Genomic DNA, 26,204 nt, shown 5'->3' with positions numbered 1-26,204 from the left:
CCAGTGCTAACTCCTGTTGTGTTCCCAGCAGGGCTCTTGAGGACATGGCAGCAGCAACAAGCACATTATGAATATAGCAAGAGTGCTACCCCTATAAACAAGTGGCTGGGATACATTATATATGCCTGGACTAACAAGTAAACACATGGGAAGATAAACCTCTTTGACAGCATGAAGAAGGGAAACAAGTTCTTGAAAGAAGAAAAGGAAGACCCAAGACATCCTTTAGAAGAAACACTTTCCAAGGCTCAGCAAAAGATATTCAGATGTCCTTATCTGCCCTGCTACCCTGGACAGACATCAGCCACAAAAGCCAGAGCTAGAAGTGTCCTGCAAAAATATTTAGGGAGCAGACAGAAAACCAACAACAATAATTTACTGAAATACAAATATGCTTCTTAGAGTGTATCTGTGCTATCGTAATTCTCTGGCAAAGGCTCCAGCTGCAGCACCCAAGCTCCGGAAAACACAGGTGGGGAGCAGGAAAAGGAAGATCTGCCCAATGTAAACAAAGAGCAGGTTGAAGACCATCTAGAAGATCTGCCCAATGTAAGCAGAGCAGGTTCAAAACCATCTAAAGAACCTGAAGATGTACAAGTCTATGGGGCCTGAGGAGATCTACCCATGGGTCCTGAGTGAACTGGCAGACGAAGTTGCCAAACCATTGTCCATCGCATTTGACAAGTCCTGGCAATCTGGTGAAGTCCCTGCTGACTGGAAAAAGGGAAACATAATCCTCATCTTGGACAAAGGAATAATGGAGAACCCCAGAAATTATAGGCTAGTCAGTCCCACCCCTGTGCCTGGCAAGATCATGGAGAGGAACCTCCTGAAAGCTTTGCTAAGGCATAGATAAAACAAAGTAGAGGTGATTGGTGGTAACCGACATAGCTTCACCAAGGGCAAATCATGCCTGCTGAACTTGGTGGCTTTCTGTAAGGGACTTTTTACAAGGGCTTGTAGTGATAGGAAGAGAGGGAATGGATTTAAGCTTGGGAAGGGAATATTTAGACTGGAAATTATAATGAAGCTCTTTACAGTGCAGGTGGTGAGACACTGGCACAGGCTGCCCAAGGAAGTTGTGGATGCCCCCTCCCAGAAGCTCTCACAGCTAGACTGGCTAAGTCCTCAAGCAACCTGCTCTAGTGGAAGGTGTCCCTCAGGTGGGATTGGAACTAGGTGATCTTTAAGATTACTTCCAACCTAAACCGTTCTATGAATCTATGAAACCACAGGGTCCTGGTAGGAGATCCCATCACTGGATGTCTTCAAGATGGGGCTAGATAAAGGTAGCATTATCTAGGCTCTCTCCAGGTCTCTTCCAACATGGGCCATTAGATGAGTCTTTAAATTTCAGCCAAGTTTATCTGTCTACATGTAGGGAAGTGTTTGAGCATGAGGACATACACCTTAACATGGTATATATGACTGCTTCTGCAATGATTAAACCCATGAGTATCTGTGTAAAAATCACTTTTCATGGGTTTGATTTGGCTTTTGTATTTAATGGTGGACACATACAAAGCTACATTCTGGCACTGAATTCATATCTACACAGCAGCACATAACTAGGAGTAAGCTGTAGCCCCCAAAGTGCCTCAACTTATTTAATCCACAGTATGAAATGACAGATTATTTTTCAAAGGAGAACAAGATAGATGCCAGCATGAAACACTGTTTATAAAAGCATCACCGCTACAGCTGTCCCCAAGCAATAAATGTGTTTATTCCAACCTCCTGCCTCATATAAACTGAAATCCTCAGCACCGAAAAACAACTTCAAATCCATTCATGACTCCAAGACAAATAATAATAAGAATCTCTTTCCATGCTTTATACAGAAAAATGCAGGGCTGCTTCTGAATTCAGAAGACATGACAACTCTTCTAGGGAGTAGGAGTTAAGAGACAGATCGTTAAGACCTATAAATCAATGGGGTTTAAATGTGGGAATTAAGTTTAGACTTAGAAATCTGGATCTGAAGCCTATTAGGTCCAAAGTCATATTTAAACCTCACAAGACCCTGTGATTTTCCTTCTCACTACAGGTCTGTGATTCTGAATCTCACAAAACACAGCAAAAAATGTAACCTTGAAAGCAGAAACCATAAACACAGAACTAAAGAACATACCTGCCCATCACAAATCAGTTGTTTCATTCTCCCATGCCCCTTCAGATTGTTTCATTCTCCCATGCCCCTTTTACACACTCTGACACATTAAATACAGAACCAGCTCCAGGAGCTCTCCCAGGCTGACATGCATTTGTGGGAACTGGGCACACACCACAGCCACAGCCTCAGCTGCTTGAAGCAGCTCAGCAGGGTCCTGCCTGAAAGCAACCCAGCTGAGCTCAGATATGCCACCACTCCATGCAGACCTGGACTCCACTACTACACAACATAAGTTTGAATATTCACTCTATTAGAAACATTTAAATGTAAGTTTCTCCTTTTGGAGCTCACTGTACATAGTTTTCTAATATAATAATAGTAAATGCTGCACAGGGAGAATACTGAAACAAGAATGATCACTTAACTGTGGTCATGTGCAGATGAGTGACATCCTAGGACCACTACACATATGGCAAGGCAAAGGATATTCCAAAAAAATGATGCAATGATTTTGACCATACTATATATGTAATATCTACATACAATATGTAATATACTATCTAGCATCAGAGGCTAAGCAAAAGCATTTGTGCTGGTTTGAGGCTAATTGGAATATTTTATTGAGAGAAATTAGATCATTGGCTGTGAAAGGAAAACAATGGTGTCGTCTATATTACTCAGTAGTTCTGCTGGGACATATGAAAACAAGGACACAAACAAAGATAAGTCAGCCTCTAAATCTTCTGCCTGAACCTGCATATTCCCAACTGATCATTCAGCTTTTAACACCTCTTGCTGACCTTTTCAGCTCACTCTGCACATAAGGGAGATCCTGAGATAAGGGAGAGGATGGAAAGGGTGGAAAGAAGGTAGCTGGTAGCCCCTCCTGGGCAGAATGGCTGGTGGGAGGGGGTTTGTTTTACTTTTTACTTGCATATTACTGTGTATATTTGTAAATGTATCTGTCTATATTGTGTATATATGCTTGTAAATTGTGCATAGCTATAAATACAGCTTCATTCCTTAACTTCCAGCCAGCTGAGTTTAGTCTGGGTGAATTCCTAACCTTGTAGGAGGGCGAGTAACACTCAAACCACTACAGCATTCTTAGGTCAAATCAAACTTTTCACCTTCCTCCTTAAACAAAAGCAAGCAAACTTGTCTTGCTGTAGCCCTTGCAGCCTTCACAACTGCAGCAGGTGGATGCCAGTATGATCATATGGCCAAGGATCCACTTCAAGTAGTAAAACCCTGAATTTCCAAGTGAATATAGGACAGCAGAGACTTTGAAGTCACTCAGGGGTACCTTGAGGTCTCCAAAAGAGCTCTCTCACTAGCATAAACCTTAACTGACTCCTCTACCAATGCACTGGTCACTGCCTCCACCTGCCCATAGTTATAGCTATGGTCAATTATTTAACACATAGCCAGGTGCCAAGCCGCTCCCTTCTCAGCTGTGTTCTACAGCTCTACCTGCAGAAACAAGCAAACCTACATGAGCCATGGCACTGTTTGCTAGCTGGTAACACTGCTTCCTTCCACACTGCTTCCTTCCCTGGGTCTGGTTTCACAAACTTGGGATAGCCTCCTAGCTACACTCACACACCAGTGCCTTTTCTATAGAACCACTTGATAAAGAGCCCCCAGAAGAGAGGCAGGACCCTGCATCAGGCCTGGAGCTTCCAACATACACATCTCTCTAGCTTAGCAGCAGAAATCCCTTAAGGGGAACACGACAAGCTTTAAAATCATCCCTATAGTTTATAATTTATACAGTGTCATGGTCCTGCATTCATGAAGGTGGTTTTTACAAGAGCAGAGCGAAGGAGCGCGTGTACTCAGAGAGAGGAAAGCAATGAGACTATCTTGAACTGTACAGAGTAATGGATAGTCTGTTAAAAATGATTTCTCCAACTGAAGCCTAGCTAATCCTTTTCCCAAACCTTAAAGCATCACCCCTTACTACCAGCAATAATTTCCAGTGCTGTTTTAACCTCCGCATCTGAGGAAATTGAGATAAAGACCTTCACCCCCTGAGCCTCCCCATCTCCAGGCCATGAAAGACAACAGTTGCAGATCTTCTCACTATAGCTACAGTCAAACTTAGAAACAAAAGCCAAAATACACCTGCAAGCAAGGAGAAACACAGCAGAGGCACACCAGTGAACATAAAATATTTATATGCATTAGCTATACCATGATGAAACATTCACAGCCAAACAAATCAAGCAAGCTGCATTTCTGCCTTCTAGTCTTTGGTTACGACATCAAATAGAGGCAGGGGTTCTGTTGCTTACTGAGAAGTCTGACAACATGGGTAAACTAGAGCATGAGAATCCACAGGAAATTAGTAGTTTAAATTCACCAACGTACCTCTGAAGCTCTGATTATGCTTTCTCAACTGACAAGAGCTGAAATGCGCTAATTTATAGCCTGCAAATGTTTTCAGAGAGTACATTCAATCATGTTAGAAGCAGGCCTTATTTTGCTGAAAATACAAGCTGAAGGTAGATATACTCTACAGCTGGAGATACAAGACCATATGCTACTTGCACATCTCATCTTGTCGAGAGAGGAACCAGAGAAACTCTACCAGATTACTATGGGCAGATGCCACCAGCAAGAACAACTGAGGGGAAGTGTTCCATACTGCACGCTCCTGCTCACGATCAAAGCAGTGCTAACCAATTTCTCTTCCTATTTCAGAACACACTGGAGTTGCTTTCATCTTTTGCTAGATACTAGAAAGCTACTGAGCTTTTAGGAACCAGATCTGTCTCAAGAAATAACATGAAATTCTACTTCATCTCCTACCTAGCTTTCATGCACTGACAAATACAGAAGTGCTGTCAAATACACAGATCCATGTATAGGGATTTGCACACAGGTTTAACTGAACCAGCCTTGCTGTACTTGCAAATCTGAGCAACCACTTCATAATTTGGCAGGGCTGCTCCAGGATTTACCTCTCCTACTGTTCTCACACCACTTCCCAGGTACTCTTAATCCTTCTGCAAAATGGGCCTTGTCAGAACAGCAAGGAATACACTGCTCAAGTCCAAGGGGTCTTGATTGCTGCCAGCTCTAATATTTCACTAATGAAAGTAAAATGACCACATCCAAGAAGACTTCTGTGTACTTAAAACTCAAGGAATTGGTGAAAAGTTTAACTCTTCCATGCATTCCCTATTCATGTCTCCCTGGTACGGATCAGCATGAGTCCAGATTTGATCAAGGCCTGGAAAACTATCTCTACAGCTACTCCATCCTCTGACAGGCCCTTTTCCCTCTGCAGAGCTGGGCTGCAGCCCACTCTCATCATGGGCTTGCTTCTCCTGTGCATACCCTGTTAAACGGGTTTCAATTTAATTAATTATCCTGCTGGTATGAAACTGCAAAAGGATCCTGGTCTTCCAGGTACATGCAGATTCATTAATACATTTAATGAATGAACTCTCTCTCAAAAAAAAAAACAAAAAAACAAAACAACCCAAACCATGAGCAAAACCAAACAAAAAGCAGAAAACTTGCTCAGAAAAAAACATGATCTTGGCATCTTCATATTTGGAACCAGTTAACTCAGGTCATAAATACACTTGCAGATTACAACTAGTGCCCAATTGTTTACCTAATTGGTGAATAAACTGAACTTGTTAAGCTCTTCAGAGACTGAAACTTAATATAAACCATGATCTACTAAAATATTTATGTATCCAACATTTTATAAGATGATCACTATAAAGATTCCTAATCCAACTCCTTTTGCTGAGGCAACAGTTTCTTTAATTGCCATAGTGAAAACCTAATGAGCATGAAAAAATGCCTTGAAAATCTCAAAGGAGCAGAACTGTCACAGGAGATGCCTTCAAGTCTGGGCACCAACTTGCCATTTCCACGCAGGCAGACACAGAGACAGCAGCTAAATTCATCCACACTAACTCCAGGAAAATAGTAACCTAACTACCGCAAACATCAACTGTGTGCAGGAAAATACACAGGGGCCAAAGAGACAAAGACTTTCTCATAAAACACATAGTTTTAAATTACTCTGCAGCTAATTAAAAGATACAAACCAGTTAACTGTTCACACTTCTTCACTTACTACTTAAGCTCCTTTTTAACTAAGAATGGGGTTGAATAAAGAATGTTTGGAACCTCCTAGGATTTGACAATACTGGACTTCAAATGTCAGTATGGGATTTCTGGGTAAAGAAGACATCATCCCAGTGCTGTACTTTGAACTTCCTCCCCCTCATTCACAAGGCACAGTGTAAGAGGCTTGGGTTGTGGTAGCTGTCACGTTTCATTTTCAAGCTAAAAGTAAGTGTGATAGCATTGTGTTCACATTTAATAGTAATATATATGCTATACCAAGCATTGAAAAGTGCAATGCCAAAACTGACCCGCATTTGGCTATTCTCTAATAACCTTAATGGCTTTCAGTGGCAAAATGTTTATCAAAATAAACATCTCTCATTAAAACAACCCTATTGTCACCCACTGTGAAAACCAGCAGCACTCCACATACTGCATAAATGTGTTTATAACTCAAAACTGAAAAAAAAATGCAGTTGTCCACTTCAATCTTAATGCATTGGGTTTTGGAAGCAGAAAGAATTCCACACAAAATCAACTCAGGATTATGCTGGTGTTTGTGTTATGCTTAGAGAGTCTGTACCACATATGAATATACTTCTTGGTAATAGTTTGTAGTATCTTAAAGATTAGATTGATAAAGTAATATATATATTTATACACACATATATATTACCTGTTCTTGCCTCTCCAGCCACTTGTCCACCATGGGATGACTGGCACTTAACGATGAACGAGCATTGTCTCTCTGAAACTGGTTAGACCAGCTACTAGTATCTCGTGGTAGGCTCCTGTAGTTTTCATCTTTCTAGTTTAAAAGAAACAAAAAAGTGTCTTATAAAAAACAACCAGTCCTTGCACATTCCCAATGCAGCTGGTTATTAAATGAATACAAAACTGACAAAAGAGAACACAGGGCCAGCTGGACCCAAGGACAATGCGATTGTCCAGCTCTTCCAATGCAGAAGCTTCTCTGACTTAACACCAGAGAAGCTCAGCTAAAGCCTTTGGGCGCTTTGTAGCTCCTGCACTGACCTTAGCTTCACTACCTCTCATTTCCAGCCTACGCACTCAGCAAGGCTTCAGAAGCATGGCTTTCCTTAGTTTGATTCTCACCAGAAGTAAATATACAGCAATCCGCCCAGTGACAGCTAAGGCCAGCACATAATTTTCCCAAGCGTAGGCACGTAATCAGTTTTACAATCAAAGCTGCCTCACTGCTCCAGGTACTGTCCTTTAGAGCAGAATAGCAAGATATAGAGTTCAAAACCTGAATTTGCTATTGCACATAGTAAAGCTCTGCTTGGTTTGCCTGGGGGTACAGAAATACAGTCACATTTGTAACACAGCAGCAGATGGAGATTGTGCTGACAGAGATACACTTATCCCATTGAGACTGGTAAAAAAGAAAGATTTTTTTTTCTTTTTAATTGATGAGTTTACACATCCTTCCCACAAGCTGTACAAATTCTTCAGCTTCTAAGGATGATTAGTCCTTACCCAGTCTGATCACTGAAAGCCAATAAAAACACAGAGGCAGAACTTTAACGATGGGAGTTACCCTCAGCCCACAGTCAATGAATTACAAATAAGTTAGCTCCCTCCAACTGAAATAATAAATGCAACTGAAATTCTGCTTAGCTTTCCAAAAGAAGAGTATAAATATCTTACAAATATCCTTTTTTTCAGAAGCAAAGTAATTTTTTGCGGTCGATGTTTGTCTGTGTTCATGCCAAATCAGATAATTTAGACAGCATCCATTTGTTAAAATAGGATTGCAGTCCCACATATTTTGAGTAACACTGCTTTTAAGACTCTCAACTAGCTCTAAAGAACCATAAACACCAGTACATATCACAGACAAAAAATAGTTGGGTTTTTTTTTCAGTTGTAGGACACAGCAGATTTTTCACCCTTTCTCAAATCAATACTTCATTCCATCAGCAGGAGTATTTCCTTTCTCTGTTTACTGCATTGGTTATTTATTTGGCCTGGCACAGAATTAGTCCAACACTCTGAGCTACGGAGTGTAGCATCAATTTCCTTATGTTTGTCCTTCACAGCTTTATTTCATGCAAATGTCTTGCAGGTTTTGCTAGGAAATTAAGGTCTGACTGTGATACATAGGATGGTTTTCAAAAGCTTCTGGTGCAACAGCAACCTCTTCCCAGACATAGTGAATTTAAGCTTTCTGAATTGATGATGACTTCTTTTCTTGGAAGAGACTGCATCTTGAAATAAGTCTTCCATTTCAAGACATTAAAGCTTGAATTCAATCAGCACCAGATAACCTTGTAAAAAGACATCTACATAGTAACCAGCCTAACAAATCACCATCAGAAATGAGTTTACCCTGCCACAAAGGAGTAAGAATTCTGCAACTAAGAATAAAAGTCCAGCTCCCCAGTGTGGTTAACCACAGTGCAAACTAGAAACCTGCTCAGTCTTTTGCTCAGAAAGGGGCAGTGGAAGTCAGCTGTTATTTTGTACAACTGTCCCTGAGCAGAGTTACAAAAGGGAACATTCTGTACAAATCGATTTTTTCCTGTTGCTTCTCTTGCTTAATTCTCTCCTGGTGACAAAGGTGGCAAGCACAGTTCCTATAAGCCAAAACAATAATTTCTCTTGTTCAAAGTGGTAGGAAGGTATAAAAACAAAATCCAAATCAGACAAAGAAATAATGAAAGATCATTTTATACACAGAAAACCCCATACACTGCTGTGTATGTTATTGTCATCTCACAATAACTCACTATCTGACAGACCATCACCTAGACTCTGAATAGAGATTTCTGTTTATGGAACTGAGGTTTCTCTATAGATAATCCCACTTTTTATTGATTCACGTTAACAATGTTCAATATAAACTTTGTAAAAAGACATTTTTATCTGTGCTGCACAAAAATCTGTCTCCACACAGCATCCATTACCTGTGCACAGGAGTGTTTTGCAAGGGAGAAGGAAAAAACATTCATCAAGGGATGTGTTGTCTTTCAGACACTCAAATGCTAAAGCCTCTGATCTGAATTATGCTGGACAGTCTTAATGCTTGGAGTTTATATTTGAGCTTCATGCTGTAAAACTCTTCAATGTCACAGCACACAATATAAGGGAAATTATCTGAGATAAAATAGTTCAGTTGGGGCTCTCTGGTGCATCTCTACTAGTGCCAAGAATTTTGCAAGGAGTTTATTCTTAATACCACCTGTACCAACCAGAAGAGTATACTTATTCCATCTACAGAAATATCTCTGCTGTAGCCCACCTCTGTAGAAGATTGCCTTTTGCCTGCTAAGACCTAAATCCTTCCATTTCACACAGAAGGCATCAAAGTCACTCAGCAATTTTTCTGACAGCAGAAGTAAAAGCTGTTAATGGTAGAGAGAGGTGGTTCCTGTAACTTCTTATGTTTCTCAGTGCTGCTCAGAGGCTCAAAATCACACTATTATCAGCGGAATAAATACCTTACCAGTGTTGCAATCACACACAGACTCATGTTGGTATCAGAAAAACAACCAGCCATAGACAAGTCCTCCTCAACTTTCCTCATCATTGCATTTTGTCAAACAGCTCTCCATGCATCCCACAGGTGACAGCACTGGGGGCAAGCAAAAAGCTAGACCAGGAGCAGAGGCCAGCACTTCCAACACCACCACACATAGTCCTTCTTGCAGACAGCTCCACAACAAAACCTGCTGCTGCCTGGCTGAACCCCCAGCTCTGCAGGGATCTCCATTACTGCTACTGCCAGGTCTAATTCAAAGATAGTGGGGAGAAAGCAGAGGTGGAAGTGAAAAGCATATCACTGCAGCTCAGACACTGGGATTTACCCAACCATCTGCAACACTGTTTGCTATTTTAAATACATATACAGGGTGGGGTTGCTTTAAAACATGCAAATGTTAACCCAGCAAGCTCTGCTGCAGTTCAGCATGATTTACCATCAGCACACACGCTCCCAACATCAGACTGGAAAAGGTGTGTGTCACTTTTAACTGCAGTACCATAAAGGAAAAGATTTCATGGTAGAGAAGCCATCAGGGTCACACAGGGAATTCTCATTCCAGCTGCAGCTGTAAGCCCTCCTGGGACCAGGGCTGACATGCATCATCAGTTAATTAAATGCCCTAATCTTTAATTTATTTTTTTTTTTTTAAGTTTCTTTCCCCAGCATCTTTGAGGACCGAAGGCCATGTCAGCTTTAACACGTCTGAAATGGAAATTGATCAATGTAACACTAAAACTGCCAAGCCACAGTATCACTGCTACACTTAACTGCAGCATTTTTAATGAGGACACATAACTAACACCTCCAGGTTTAGTTCAGGTAAGTCATTGCTGCAGGCTTGGGTGAAAGTGGACAGGAAGAATGAAACCCTTTTGTATGCTTTCAATTTCAGGTGATTTGCAGTATGTAACAAGCTCCTCAGGAAAGAGGAGTCGCCGGCCCTGGGGCTGTTCAAGGCAAGATTGGACCTGCACTTGGTGCCATGCTCTAGCCTTGAGCTCTGTGGTAAAGGGTTGGACTTGATGATCTGTGAGGTCTCTTCCAACCCTGATGATACTGTGATTCTGCAGCTTGTAGATGAATAGATGCACTGGCATGACACATGGACTTCAGTTACTACCTGTCAATGCACAAACTCAATTGGGTACCCCTACAGACTCCACGCAACACTAACCCAACCAGAATGTCCTCCATATAGTACAGTGACAGTTCCACATCCATTGCCACATCTACCATCAGGCCACATATCAAACAGTATAGTAGTCAGAGGGTTCCCTTTCTTTTGACTTCCCACATGCCCAATGCCAGTATGGCAAATTTTGGTGTTGCTTGTTTGGTTTTGGGTTTTTTTAATACTAAACAGTAACATAAAACAAATTAAAGACTTCTTCGAAGTAATTGTGTGGAAGAAGATCAAAAAATGTAAACCAAGTTTTCACTTGAAGCACTTTTACAGCAAACTGCCCACCTGTATTTATGATCTTCACTAAGAGAGACTATTTTGGTTATCGATTTTTTTTTCTATCCATTCTTTTCTCTTGTACACTGTGCACTTGAGGAAATGCTTTTCACTTGCTTGGGCTTGATTTCTTGTGATGGTGGCCCCACATTGAGATAGAATTTGGCCATGTTTGTAAGAGATGAGACTTAGCTTAATCTTTGGAGGGTTGAATTTCATTTGGTAGACTTGGGGTAAATTCATGTCTAGAAGTGTAGTTATTGTTGCTGAATCACTGTAAAGGCTGGTCTTTGTTTTTACTCTCTATTACATCCCTGTAAGACCCTGAACACTCTGGTGCCACTCTCACAAGATGCTAAAAGCTGTAATTAACAAAACATTCAGATAGTTTATGTAAATGTATATCTGTCTGATGCAAGCATCTGTTTATAAATGTAATTATATACACATATACATTTTTCATGCTGTCTGAAGGTCTAATAAACATTCCTAAAGTACTTTGTTTGGCTGTTTCCTGCATTGTTTTTAACTGGACATTAGGCAAATAAATGAGGGTAGAAGACCAATTGAATATCCCCATTTCTCAGAAACAAAGAAGGCTGAACAAATAATGTCTACTTCACAGCTAAAACACATTACATGTGGGAAAATAATTAATCCAATAGATGTACTGAGTGAAAGACAACGAGTCCATGACTATGAAATTCACTTTCTTAAAAAACCCAAACCTTCTTGTTATGTAAAGGTCAGATTTGGAACTGTTCTACTTAGCAGCTGCTTTTTAACAACAGTTTGCACCAATAGTTTACCTTGAAATTAATTGTACCTGTCACTTTATAAATGCCTATGCACCTTTAAGAAATGGACACTACTGCTTTGGTGAGCTTCCTTTGTTTTTCCCTCATTTTTATCATTCTGCATCTTAGTCTCAGAGCTTGCCTTTTTTCGAGGTGTATTGAACAATGTGATGCCAAAAGCTACAGATAAAACCCAGCCATTTAATGCATATAAGAAGGAACTGGTTCAAATCACCCAGTATCAGGAACTTTTGATCTTAGGCCATTAGCAGACTCCCACATGAAAGAATTATCACAGCTTTGTGCCTCCTTTCAGCTCTGACACGTAACAGGGGTCATTTCCAGAAACAAGTGAAAAATGTCTTGGGATGAAGAAAGCATCACAAAGAGCTTGCATGCCCTGTTTATGATGAAAACAGATGAAAGGATTGACCACTCTCTAGTTATCTTGGTGTTTTCAGAAAGACCTGTCTTTAGAAATGATCCTCCCTCTCTCTCCAGCTCTGTGAATGGAACTGATGCAGTATACTTTGACAGTAATTCATGAGATGCCAACAAGGAAAATGGAAATGAAAAATACAGTGTTCTGCTTAAGTTCTGCCAACTGATGCTCAAAAGTTTCCAGAGTTGTCCAACTCCAATTCATGTATTTTGTGTTATGGTTTGACTGACAACCAAGGCCTGATCTTAAACAAAAACCAAAGGGATGAACAGGTATGTTTCTGTGCCTGCAGTGTTACACGTAACTATTCAGTGTCCCAGAATATGGGCTAAATTAAGAGTAAACTAAAACATGAGGCTGCCTACTCAAAACACTGGAGATCTCTCCTGTTTACAATGGAAAAAACAAAAATGTCATGATCTCTGCATGCATACATGCAAAGCCAGAAATTACCATGCTTGGGAAAGAGTAGCTGGAAAGCAGCCTAGTGGAAAAGGACTTGGGGCTGCTGATGGACAGCCAGCTGAACATGAGCCAGCAGTGTGCCCAGGTGGCCAAAAAGGCCAAGGGCATCCTGGCCTGGACCAAGACCAGTGTGTCCAGCAGGAGTAGGGAAGTGATTGTGTCCCTATACTCAGCCCTGGTGAGACCACAGCTTGAGCACTGTGTTCAGTTGCGGGCACCACAGCACAGGGAAAACATTGAGGTGTTGGAGCACATCCAGAGAAGAGCAACAAGGCTGGTGAGGGGTTCAGAGTGTAAACTTGCTCAGCCTCAAAGAACTGGAAAAAAATCCTCATGACATCAGATCTTTCTAGCACCCTGCACTAACAACCTGTATCATTTGGGCACAGAGGACATTTGATAGATATGCTTCCATAAAGGGAAGGCTCAGAGCAAGAAAAGGTAAAACAATGAAAGAGATGGAGGAAATTACACCTTCACCTGGGATTTGTTCCTGGCATTTTCTCTGCCTTTTAACACATCTGGTCATGACTGACTTTTGGATGCAAACAGTTGAATCCTACCTGTGCACACAGTACTCTGCAAACAGCACAGCACCAAGTGGTGCACACTGGCTGCTACCTTTGTACTAGGCAAAGATTTTTCACTTTATGTCTCCCACTCCCAACCTGCTGAAGATTATAATACTGTATTTGTTTTCCCATTTTGAAAGTCAGAAGTTCTGAATTCCATCAACGAGATCCTATGTTTTTAATTCACTAAAACATCACTAGCTGCTCTGCTAAAGAAAGTCAGACTCTTTCTCATGGTACTCAGGGAAAGCATGAGAATCACAGAGGCAACGAGCACATAAAGAAACACAAGTTATTTTACTGAAACAGCTTTCTTACTGTAAGGGTGATCAAATACTGGAAGAGGTTACCAAAGAGGTGGTGCAGCCTCTGTCCTTGGAGATGTATGTAGTCAAAACTTGACTGGACACAGACATGCTTTAGTTGACCCTGTCTTGACCAGAAAGGTCAAAAACTAGACAATCTCCAGAGGCACCTTCCAACCTCAGCTGCCTTGCAATTTGAAATTGTACATACTACCCAGAACAAAACCAACACATTCTATGTTTATTTTATATTGCACTCTGGCTACAATTCCTCTAAACTGTTTCATCATCAACTGACAAGCTGCCAGCAATGAGTTACTACCACAGAAAACCCAATGCATGTAACTTCTGGGGTTTGAATTTCTATTAATCTCTCTCCTAAAAGGACGTTTTCCACATTAAAACACTATTTCATCATCTGTGGGCAGCTCACTCTCATTCTCCCATCCCTTCAGTCTCCATGAAATCACATCTGAAATAACAACACTCTTGACTGTCTCACCAAAAAGAGAAAAGCCATGCTCAAATAAAGCTGGATGAAGAAATATTCACAGCCGTCGAAAAGGAGATTTAGACTGGATGTTAGGAAAAAGTTCTTTAGCATGAGGGTGCTGAAACAGCAGAGCAGCTTGCCCAGGAAGGTGGTTGAGGCCCCATCTCTGGGGCTATCCAAGATCAGGCTCAACAAGGCTCTGGGCAACCTGATCTAGTGTAGGATGCCCCTGTTGACTGCAGAGGGGTTGGACTGGATGACTTTTGGAGGTCACTTCCAACCCAGACCATTCTGTGATTTTATGGCAAGACAACGATATAAAGATCTAAGGGAAAGAAATGTGACTGTCACTAATGCAGCTTGCAGCTATTAAAGGCAGACAGTTAAGCCAATAGGCTTTGGTACTGAATTAAGAATGTGATTCAGAGTAGCAGTTACTCAGAAAACAACAATATCAAAAAAAGATTTTACTGCAGTGAAGAAAAGCACACATTTTATGCTTCAGCTGCATGCAATCTGTTCAGCTGTACAGTTCAATACAATTCAAACAGAATTACAGCTTGCAAATCAGGTATTACTGCAGGCCTTGGAGAAGTTATTTTTACTAAGATATTTCTTCTTGTTTCATTAGAGTGGCTCAAGGAAGCAAGAGACAGGATTAAGACAAGCTGTGAGTCACTAGGTAGTACAGATCTGCCTCACACACACAGAAGTATCTGAAAGTGATTTTAATATTCAGTTAGAAAAAACTGCCAAGAAGTGAATCTACCTACTGAGGCTGCCAATAATCATGAGCCAATTTTGTGAGCACTTAACACAGATGAGTGTAAGTGCTCACTAATCAGTTGGTTGAGACCACTCATGGGAAGCATGCAGAAAGATGAGGTCAGGAATTACCTAGCTGAATACAGTTACCAATGCTACTAGAACTTGTAAATAATCACTAAATAACAATAATTCTTCAAATAACTAAGTACTTTGTGACACACAATGTCTGGCTTCAAGTTGTTATACAGCTGCTCAACAAAGGAACCAGAAATGGTCAAGGCTGGAATCCTAAGGAAGCACAGAGTGCATTGAGATAGCCAGGCAACAAATAAGATTATTTGGAAAATGGATGAGAGAGCAAGCCCAGCTCAGCGCAAGGCTTTCACACCAAAACATCCTACCTGCTGTAGTAGAACTCTACCTCAAATTCAACACTCATTCAAAGGATCTACTTAGGTCACTCCAAACCCAGCTCTGTCCCTTTTTGGTTATTCTTTTCTTTCCCTAAGGACACAGGAAAGCCTGATTGTCCTGCTTCATCTACCCTATACTCCTGCTACAGGTAGCACTACAGTTTATTCTACAGGGTCCTTCAAGCATCCCCACATTTTTCCTCTTCCTCGGTGGCCTTTTCCCTTGTTGTTTGCCCAGAACCACCAGCATATGTCCTGGGTCCTCACAGCCTTTGGTGCGTGGCAGCACTCCCACCCCTTCATTTCATCTCAGCATGGGCATCTGCCCATTTTCCTGCCATTCCAAATTCTTCTTACCCAAGATGAAACAAATACTAATCAGGAGTCTTCTCTCGCTTGCCCCCGAGAAATAAATCCCTTCTGCCAGATACCGGCAGTTTCCCTCTGCTAATTCCTCCAAAAATTGGACAGGGTTTCTACCTGTCAATGATTTCTCTTCAGAGGTGACAGGCTGAAAGTAATGTCACTTCTTAAGAGTCAGTAGGTGGATGAAGCTTTTGGCAGCTCTCCCAGAAACGCTTTTCTTGTATCTGCAAGATACTGCTGGGGCAAAGTTGCTAATCTACAACTGTGCTGCAAATCTCAGCCCAAGAACATATGTTCTTGTGCTGTCAAGAGAGAGAACTGCAGTGAAAACATTACGTAGTGCCAACTGCCCACAAAAGATAGATGGGTGCTCAGGACCGATGCACCGAGCAGAAAATTAAGATTGTTCTTACTGCCCTGCTTGAAGTGTCTGTGTCAGCTACAATCAATGGAACAGTCTGGAACAAAAAGCATAGCCATCTCTTTCTGTTATCTGAGTAGCCATAGAAAACAACCTAACACAAGATAATTAGTGTGGACTTGTTACAGTTCAAATAACAAAAATACATGTGTAAAATTCCAGTGCTTAAAATCCACTTACTTTGGTAAGCGATTGGTGACAGAGACTTCCAAAATGAACCTTTTAGAAGAATACTGCACATGAAATTGTTGCTAATACTGGAAGAGGAAAGGAGAACTCTCAATATCTCTTTCTGAGAAATGGGATTCACTACAAAGCCTTGCATGAGGAAATCAAGACACTGAAAACACACAAAATAACCAGTCTAGCACAACTGAACTTGAGCTTCATTTATAACATAAAATGCACAAGCAATTATTACTTGATTCCAGCTGCTGACTGCATCTTATCTATTAAAGTAGTCCATTCAGTGATCTGATCTATTTAAAAGATCATTGTATAGACTGTACCAAAAGGTTAAAAGCCATGACCAGTATCTATTGTTCCAAGTAGCCTACATTAGTACTTTCCAATTTGCTTGATTGAATGTTCTCTTGTGTGCCTTGCTTCCCATCACATGCATTCCAATTTCCCAGTTTTTCACCAAGCTGCAGTAGCCATGAAGTATTTTCATGCAAATCAAGAGTAATTGAAGAACTAAAGATGACAGGAGACTAGTGTGAAAGATCAGCGGCTCTTCAGTTCTCTCCCATTTCTGCTAACTTTAGACACTTCAAGAAATCTGAACATGGTATGGTCCTCCCTACCTGTGCTTGTGGAGTAATGAACTGCAGTCTCTTTATCATCTCAGAAAAATTAACTGAAAAATAGTAACACTTCAAATGGATTTGATTTTCATCTTTTCTTTCCCCTTCCAAATCAGAATACAGAAGACATTTTTCAAAACACCTTGCACTTGTGTGGCACACCAGTACAGGTGACAAAATACACCATTGTCTAGCTGAAAGTCCCATCAAACAAACACTTAATACCACATTAAACTGACACCTCTGTAAGAATGGGGACTTCAGTGTCTGTGAGTACTGCACTTTTACATACGTATTTGAAATAAACACCCACAGAAATCAGTTCACAGAATACATTCCTCTGGAAGAGACCTTCAAGATCACACAGTTCAACCTTCAACACAGCACTGAAGGGTCAGCACTAAATCATGCCCCCAGGCACCAGTCCTATGCACCACTCGAACACCTCCAGGGATGGTGACTCCACCACTGCTCTGAGCAGCCTGGTCCAATGTTTGAGAATCCTTTCACTGAAGCAGTATTTCCTAACATCCAGCCCAAACCTCTCCTGGGGCAGCTTGTAACAATTTCCTCTACTCCTGTTGCTTGCCATCAAGGAGAAGAGGCTGGCCTGGCCCTCTCCTCACTCCAGCCTCCCTCCAGGTAGGTGTAGAGAGCAATGAAGTCTCTCCTCAGCCTCCTCCTCTCCTCTAGACTGAACAATCCCAGCTTCCTCAGACACACTCTCCAGGCCCTCCATAAGCCTCCCTGCTCTACAGTTACCCTTCATCTCATTAGCAGCATGTGAAGACTTCTTTATTTGGGGTGTGGGAGTTCTGGCTGCAGAGTTTGTATTTATACTGAACAGAAGTAATAACCATAAAGGAAAATCCGAACGGCTATAATAAGTTGCATATTTTCTAACAGGATTCTGTTCTGTGCAGCCAGAATGGTGACCAAAAGTGCAATTTTAATTTAAAATGCCTTGTTCCTGTTGAAAAACACACAATTGTTTTTCCTTTTGAGTTTGTCTGCATGTTACCATCACAATTAGGGGCAGTGCTGGAGGCTGTACAAAAGAGAATACATTTCTTACGTATTTTTTTTCAGTAATGCTCTGAGAAGAGAGCTTCCTGCTGACTTCTCTAGCTAGCAATACAATTTGTGTAGAGATACTGAAATCACATGGGAAAAATGAAGGAAAAATGCTCACTCTACATTTCTCTGTTTTAGTTTTAAGAATGCTATCAAGGAGACACAGCATTTGCAATTTGTCCTTTGTATTTACTTGACAAGCGCCTCAGAAAGTGAAAAGTGGCAATGCTGTGGCAGAAAGAGAGAACAACCCAGTTCTGGGCATGCAGATTATGCACTGACATTAGGGCTAGTATGGAGATCAGTAAAAATCATTATAGCCAAGGACTGCTTGCATTCAAAGAAAGCACATTACAGCATTTAGGGCCTGCTTGGCAGAGCTTCAGACACAGGCAATGGCAAAAATCAAGTGTTTAGAGCCCCTGCTGTGGGGACATGGCTGAGAGTCTCCGAAGGGCAGGATACATCTGCAACTCAAAAGCTGCTCTAGCAGCAAGGGAGTTTGGTAGACAAGGTCATAAACCACAAGTGTAAATCAGGAGCAGGCGACAATTCACGATGCGCACATGTCTATTGCCTATAGGGCGGAGAGGAGGAGAGCAATATACCTTTCTTTCATGAGGACTGGGTACCCCCGGGCTGTTCTGCTTGAGAAAGCCTGCTGTTGTGGACCACCTTGTAGGATTTTTCCGTGAAGGCTCTTCTGAAGAAAAATTTGTGTCACTTACAGAGGTTGAGAGGCCAATCAGTGCAGGGTCGCTACTACGTCGGACATGAAGAGGCATATCTGTCGAACAAAACAGACAAGTAAATAAACACTGACTAGATTTAAAATGGTTTGCACATAGCAAAAATATTTTTTCAAGCTCTGGATGGGTGGTTTTGACCAAATGTGGTTTCACAGAGTAAGGAGTTATTGACCTCAGCATAGCTCCTCAAGGACAAGGTTTGTTTCCTCAAAACCACAGCCTTGCTGCTTGGCCACACAAGGAGAAAATGAGGGTGAAAGCAAACTCTTTGAATTGAGCACAGCTTGCTGGCTCTGCAGTTGCAAACACAGCATTGCCACTACCTGTTGGTTCCTGTGTAAAATAAAACAACAAACAAAAAACCACAGCATAAGCTCAAACAACTGAGAAACTAAGGTGATTCACAGATGTTTTTAAAAGCAAGTAGCCAAAGGCCTTAATCCAACAGCCTGTTGACAAAGAGGTGGACTAGGATGTGTCCCCCACTCCCCTGCCACAGCTGCAGCATGGGCACTGCCAGCGCAACACTCTTCCAGGAAACTACTCACCAGCCTCTCTGCTACAAAAGGCAGACTCCTCACCTTCCAAAATATACTCCCCATTTCTCTCTCCAAACCTGTGGAAGTGCCTGATTTCTATTCTGCATTCTCCCTTTGCCTCTTCCCAACCACCGAAAGAAGATCTGTGCTGATTTACCCTGATTCCCTCAGCGTCCCAGCCTGCATGACTGACAGGAAAGAAATATTTCACTAGTAATAAACCATGCAGCAGGCAGGTAGACTGATTGGAAAGAGATAGAGGTTTTAATATAAGTAGAGGTCAAATCCTTTCTAGAAACTTTGATGGCACATTGAAGTTAGTTTCTCTTGAAATACAACTTAATTTTTTCCCATTTCATTTATTATCCTACAACAAATATCTACACATCTATCATCTCCTTCCCTGTACAGAAGTTTCATTGCCTGTATTTGCAACCTCTTAGCACACTTTCACTCAGCATCAGAATGCAGGGGATGTGATTTAGCAGTTTTATTTCTCTTTACTGCCACACTGGGAAACCTGAATGCTAAGTAGAAACAGAAAAGGTGAAAGCTATGGCATGTAAGCAGTGGGGTGAGTGGGAAAGCCATGATGGGCAACAGCTGAGAAGGAAAACCAGGACACATTTTGATGAGAACAGCTCCTGAGGAAGCCAAAGGTTCAGGTCTCACAACAATAGCAGAAAACACAGTAATATGAGTTTCTTCAATAGGTAGTTTTAAGCTTCACATTATCTTGACACTGACATTGCATTGAATGATATTAAACAGTCTTACTTTGCGTGGCATTGTAAAGACACAGGAATACAGTGAGCCATGCCACAGGGAGAAAATATGTGACACTCTTCATTTACTTCTTTTGCAATTAGGACTCCTGCTGCTGAGATATGCACAAGTGCTACATGACCAAACACCAAACAGTCACTGCTTCATCTTCTTGTTATTCAAACAGGAATAACAAAGAATTCGTGATTTTTCTCCACAACTACTGTCCTCCTTCCTTGGAAAACATCTTTTCTTTTCATTTTGTCTTCATTTTCACAACAAAGATATCCACAGGTATTCATTTTCAGCAAATAAAATGTTTTCTTCTATAAATATTTCTATAGGCATACATATGTATACATACATATATGAGTGCACAGTAGCACTACAAGTCATTAAAAGAACATTTCAGAATTAAAAAGTTCTGAGTGAATCCTACTTAGATTTTGATTCCCGAGTGTATACTCAAACTCATAACAGGGTTTTCGTCTGACTGCCTTGTCTTCAATTACATCAAGTTTCATGGAGCAGCTGAAGGTAAAGTCTCTCCTTTCCCCCTACATGACAAAGACAAGGAGGTTCGCTATCGAATCCCAAGAGATTCCTATACCAAAGGTGGCTCAGCTGCAGTCTCAGCAACAGCGCCACAACATGTAATGAAGTGACCCATGAAAAGCAGTGCCTGTGCTGCTGGCATAGCGCTGAACACTCATTTATCAGATCAGCCTGGGCAAGAAAGTGACTCTGTGGTCCACAGTGCCAGTTAAGGAAAATACAGATCTATATTTGTTGCAAGCAGCAGCCCATGCATATTATCTTGTTTGCCTTAGCTACCCACCCTACAGCACAGCACTATGATTCTCAAACATGAGTTCACTCACTCCTTCTGCTCATACATCTATATATAAGCACGGTGACAGCAAAATGTTCCTGTATCTTTACACTGTTTCTTCGAATTGCTTGACAAAACAAAAGTTCAGTTGGGTGAACTTCTGTAAGAACAGAAGCGAAATTGCCAAGAAGAAAGGATGGGAGAAGCTGGAACTCAGATCAGCACTTCTGGAAAGGAGCAAGCAATTACCACTGCTTTGGCTGTTGCTTTGTAGCAAAAACCTGACAGTTTACAGCAGAGACTTTCCACCACACAGGAAGTTAATTGTGCAATGGAACTCGCAAGTATTAAGATGCTCAAGAGCATATTAAGATAAGAAGTTTCCCTACAGAACCTGTTCCCGATGACCCTTTTCACTTCAGCAAGGTTAGGTTTTGAGCTATTCACAGATTCCTACTGAACACTTCTCCACATCTTTCCCCAAAAAGCTGTCAGTCTAAAGATACAAGAGGATCTTGTCAGTCCTTATGAAAATGGCTCCACACTTAAGGAAAAGCAATTTGTGTTAGTAACTGAAGTTCACACTACACTGAAGTGAATCACAAAAGCTCATCATTTGGAAGAGTCAGAAATTTAAACATCTGTTAATTTTTTTTTTTTACTCCTGCAATGGAACAAGCACATGGAGCTAGCTCTAGTGTGTGCTGCTGGGCAATGGCCAGTATCTCTCTCCAGGTATTAAATCAAGAATTAAATCTTACCCACTTTCTGTTAACCACAAGTTGTATATACAGTCTCCTGCATTCCACTCTCCAGTTCCATTCTAAGAGACCATTCTGACCCTCCATTAAAATAACAATGCAAAGGAATATACTGAACAGATTCTTTTCCCAGTATACCATTGGTTACAATCTTCGGGTTTACTTGAATGTATAGATTTGAAGAGGATACACTTTGAAATATTAAAAGGAAAATCAAAGGAAAAGAACTTAATAATTAAATCAGGAGATGAAGTGTGCATGGGACTGATGCAGTGTCACTGATTCCAGGATGATGGCTGATAGTGTTTGAAGTCTGTGGTTTCTTTGAAGAGTGGATAAAACAGCAATGAACTCTAATCACAGGGCTTCAAATTCTCTGTGGCACTAATGCACTGTAAATATTGATTTGCTTCTGCAGCTAAGGTGCCTTTTAAATAAGCACTTGAAACAGTAAATCTAATAACGAATTACAGGAAGTTTAAAAAGTCTCAGAATTAAGGAAAAATTAAATGAAAAATCATGAAAGTTACCACTAACTCAGTTCCTGAGCTACATTCAAGGACTTGAAGCATTCAACCCCGAGTGCAACACCGCAACTTCAGAAAGAATTATGTGTGACAGAAAATCCCATTAAGTTATGTATATAGGCACAGGTCTGCTAGAAAATGGTTATTTGTGGGATAAATCCAAGCTGGCTAACAAAATGCTCACATTCATAATTGTGAAATTCTGACTGGAAGTCTCATTTTATTAAAAGCAACAGCAGTTTGACTATAAATTATAAAACCAGCCAATACCCATTTTATAACCATCTTTAAACTTTAAGAACACAGAGTTGTACCTTCCCTTCCTGCCAGCAATTCCATTTTTATTTTAAAAGGGTCATCACCTTCTCTGATTTTCTAATATGCTCATGAGCAAAAGCATTTGAGGATCTGGCAAATTTCATCCATAAAGCTGAATACATCATGCTGCACACAGGCATTCGGTGCAAAGGATGGTGGTCTCTCGGAGCAGAGCTAATATATACCCTTCCCATATCAATTTCCTCTCAGATGTCAGCTTGGAGGGCATGACTACAAAAGCACATTCAGATCTTGGCTATGCTATATAAATATATGTAAATTTCAACTGATGTTTCAGCTCCACAGCACCATTGGCAGCTTGCACAATTTGGTGTGCAGTGACTTTAAAGCACAGAAATGAAAAATTACCTTAAGGTCATTTCTAGCCAGCGCACACAGACCACCAGGCCCAGGACTGATAAGCAGACTTGAACAGGATTTTTTCCTTCTTTTTCTCTCCACACTCTACTCTGAGACAATTATAAAGCAGTAAAACAAAAAATCTCTGTGGGAGAGAATAGCTTTGAGCAAGGAAGCTGCTCAGGTTAAACAGAGGTCCTGAAAGCAAGCCTATAGATCTATCTCTACACCAAGGTCTTGTATACACAAGACATAAAAATCCTACCCCAGCATCAAGAAATCAGCCTGGGGCTGGGAGGTAGAGACTCAACAGGTTTATACATATTCTTATACAGCAGCTTCTGTTTATTCAGGCTGAATTAAATTGCATCTTTACAGTAGGAGTACTAACATCTCCACTGGGTTATTTCTCTTGCCTCCACTCAGATGAGTCTCCTTTCTTAGTTTATCACCATTTGAACATTTGATTGCTATTTATAGTACTGTTTCTATTCTACTACTCAATTCAATTCTGCTGTTACAGTACTGTTTCCTTCATCTTTCATGGTGTTAAATCAAACCAAACATGAATCCTCATGGCACCCTGCTGGACAACAGTCTCAAGACTTCCAACTTTCAAGACTGCTGTGCAGATTTTCAAACCACACTGAAGTGTTTATGCTCACACCAACTTCGAAGTGTAAGTATCTCGGAAGCTCCAACAAATGCTCTTGCATTTGCAAGTATTCTATCAGCTGTGCAGTGAATGCCCATCATTCACCTACAAATGCAAACTCCCTAGACTTTACAGCTCTCCCTTTCAGAATTACAAGGACACTTAAGATGACCTGGTTTAGATAATTAGCATTTCTCTACTTGAAAATGTTTGTGCTTAAAAACATCACCTTCTAAAATGAATCTCTACATGCAGAACTTTCAGCTAAATAACAAAACTGCCATTAAATACATAAAAACCATTAACTTCACATAATTGCAGACATTTAGAACTAATTCACACAAACACCCAGCCGTTACTCCTCTAGCTGTAGATCTTCCAACAACAGTCTATGTACTTCCTCAAAGACATATTTTCAATGTCAGCAAATACTGCTCCCTGTTTTCTTATTTCTTTAGCTTTAAAATGGCACATTCATAACCATCCACACAGGAAAACCATGACACATCACAACTACTCTGTTTTCCTCATGCCGCTGCTCCATGCCATTGGAGGTCTGGCAGGTAGCCACATCAGGGGCAGGGCAGAGGCCGCAGCATGGCACTAAAAATGCACAACGTGGTACAGCAGATGGCATATGAATGAGACAGGTCGTGGGAACTCTTAACACTCAGCCTGCAAAACCTGACAGGTGTGCATATGTCCCTAACCAGCACATAAAACGTAGAGAAAACACACTTGGTTGCATAGAGCATACAGATAAAACCCCACTGCCTGCTACCAGACCTTTACGAAACACAAGCGGCTATGTCAGCATGCCGGGGATCTGAAACCACTCTGAGAAAAGTAGAACCATGGATGGCAGTGAAGACAGTGCAGCTAAGCCACCAAAAAAACAGTCTTATTACAAAGCAAAGGAAACAGATCCTTACCTTCTTAGCATCACTTTCAATTTCTGTTAATTGAACTTAGGTTTGCCATTTTCCCAACCATGACTGCTCAACGACTTTGAAATGCAGAAATAAGAAAACATCAACCTGCCACAGTTATATTTTAATAATGAGGTAATGTTAAATCCCTATCTTGAAAGGACTTCAAAATACAAATCTTCCTCCTCTTTCTCCAAGATTCTTTCTTCTTACTTTTGACTATTGAGATCCAGGAGGAAAAAAAGATGATTGCACCTTGAAACTCAATTTACTGAGACACTGACTTTTAAAGCTAATTAGAGAAAGATCTTTAAAACCAAAATTAAAATTTAATTACCTACACCCTTCTCTGGTTCCTTTCTCTGGGCTTTTATATAAAATGCAAATATCTTTGCATGCCAAAAGAAAAGACAAAAATGTCAGATCTTACAAATGTTCTGCTCATCTCTGTCAAAAAAAAATCATGTTTCAGTATGTTTTAATGAGTTGCAGTTTCTTTTTTTTTTGGGTACATACTTTATCAATTTCCTTAAATCATGCTGCATTATCCCTTTACTTATTGCCACACTACTGCTACAAAAGTAGGGAAGTGCACTTTCAGTCCCCTAGATGTTAAAAGGTTTTGCAGAATTTGTTCCCTGCTTCTTGGAACAGTTGTGCCAGAGTAGAAGCAGCAGCATCATCCTTGCTGCTGCACAAGGGTTTCTGCTTGTATTAAGGATCAGGCCTTGCTAATAAGACTCTGATATTTAGTTATGTTACAAAGAAGCCTCTGTACTTTCTGTCTTCATTCAGGAGTCATTCTGCAGTGCAGGTGAGGGTTTGCAGTGACAGGAGCAGACTCCTAGCTGCTTTGAGTTGGTAACTCTTCACTGCTCTGAGATAAAACTGGCAGATACTTTCATTACCACAACTTGTACAAGTCCCCCAAAACTGGATTATAAAACTGTTCACAGAATCACAGAATCAACCAGGTTGGAAGAGACCAAGAGACCTCCAAGATCATCCAGTCCCATCTAGTACCCATCCCTATCCAGTCATCTAGACCATGGCACTAAATGCCTCATCCAGTCTTTTTTTTAACACATCCAGGGACCCCAACTCCACCACCTCCCTGGGCAGCCCATTCCAATGCCAATCACTCTCTCTGTGAAGAACTTCCTCCTAACATCCAGCCTATCCTTCCCCTGGCACAACTTGAGACTGTGTCCCCTTGATCCTGCATAATGCAATGGTGTGAAAACTACAGATTATTTATGGGCTAAATGCTTTGGGTAGGCTCAGAGAACCTTGGTAGGGAAAGAAAGTCAGTGGACAGAAGGGAAGAGTCACAGGGCACCTGGCCTCTCCTCCCTGTGGGCTGGGGCAAGCACAGCCAGCTCCAGCTTTGCTCCACTGCAGAGTGCTACAGGAATTGGTAAGATTTGGGGCTGCAGCCTGGAAAGGAGAAGGCTCTGGGGAGATCTTAGAGCTACATTTCAATATCTGGAGGGGATTCAAAGGAAGGCTGGGGAGGGACTGATTAGAGGGGCTTGTGGGAATAGGATGAGCAGCAGTGGTTTGAAACTGGAGCAGGGTAGATTTAGGTTGGACAGAAGGAAGAAGTTCCTTACAATGAGTGGTGTAACACTGGAATAGGTCTTGATGTGGCCCTGGACAGCCTGATGCAGCT

The 26,204-nt window shown here is 41.2% G+C and overlaps 1 protein-coding gene across 17 annotated transcripts in view; it reads right to left on the bottom strand.

Moving 5' to 3' along the window:
* Window positions 1-26,204, bottom strand: part of PARD3 (par-3 family cell polarity regulator) — a 456,724-nt gene that overhangs the window by 279,754 nt on the left and 150,766 nt on the right. For 12 of the 17 annotated variants that reach the window (XM_064162604.1, XM_064162595.1, XM_064162587.1 and 9 more), the window contains exons 4-5: window positions 18,706-18,884; window positions 6,885-7,016 (exon numbers count right to left, since the gene is read on the bottom strand). In XM_064162604.1, coding sequence (XP_064018674.1) covers window positions 6,885-7,016; window positions 18,706-18,884 — 311 coding nt within the window. The remainder of the gene's footprint in view (window positions 1-6,884; window positions 7,017-18,705; window positions 18,885-26,204) is intronic. The other 5 variants (XM_064162599.1, XM_064162596.1, XM_064162597.1 and 2 more) reach the window with 1 other exon arrangement.

This window comes from Pogoniulus pusillus, chromosome 23 (genome assembly GCF_015220805.1).
Source record: "Pogoniulus pusillus isolate bPogPus1 chromosome 23, bPogPus1.pri, whole genome shotgun sequence".
Taxonomy (NCBI): Eukaryota; Metazoa; Chordata; class Aves; order Piciformes; family Lybiidae; genus Pogoniulus; species Pogoniulus pusillus.
This window is presented reverse-complemented; position numbering and strand designations above follow the sequence as displayed.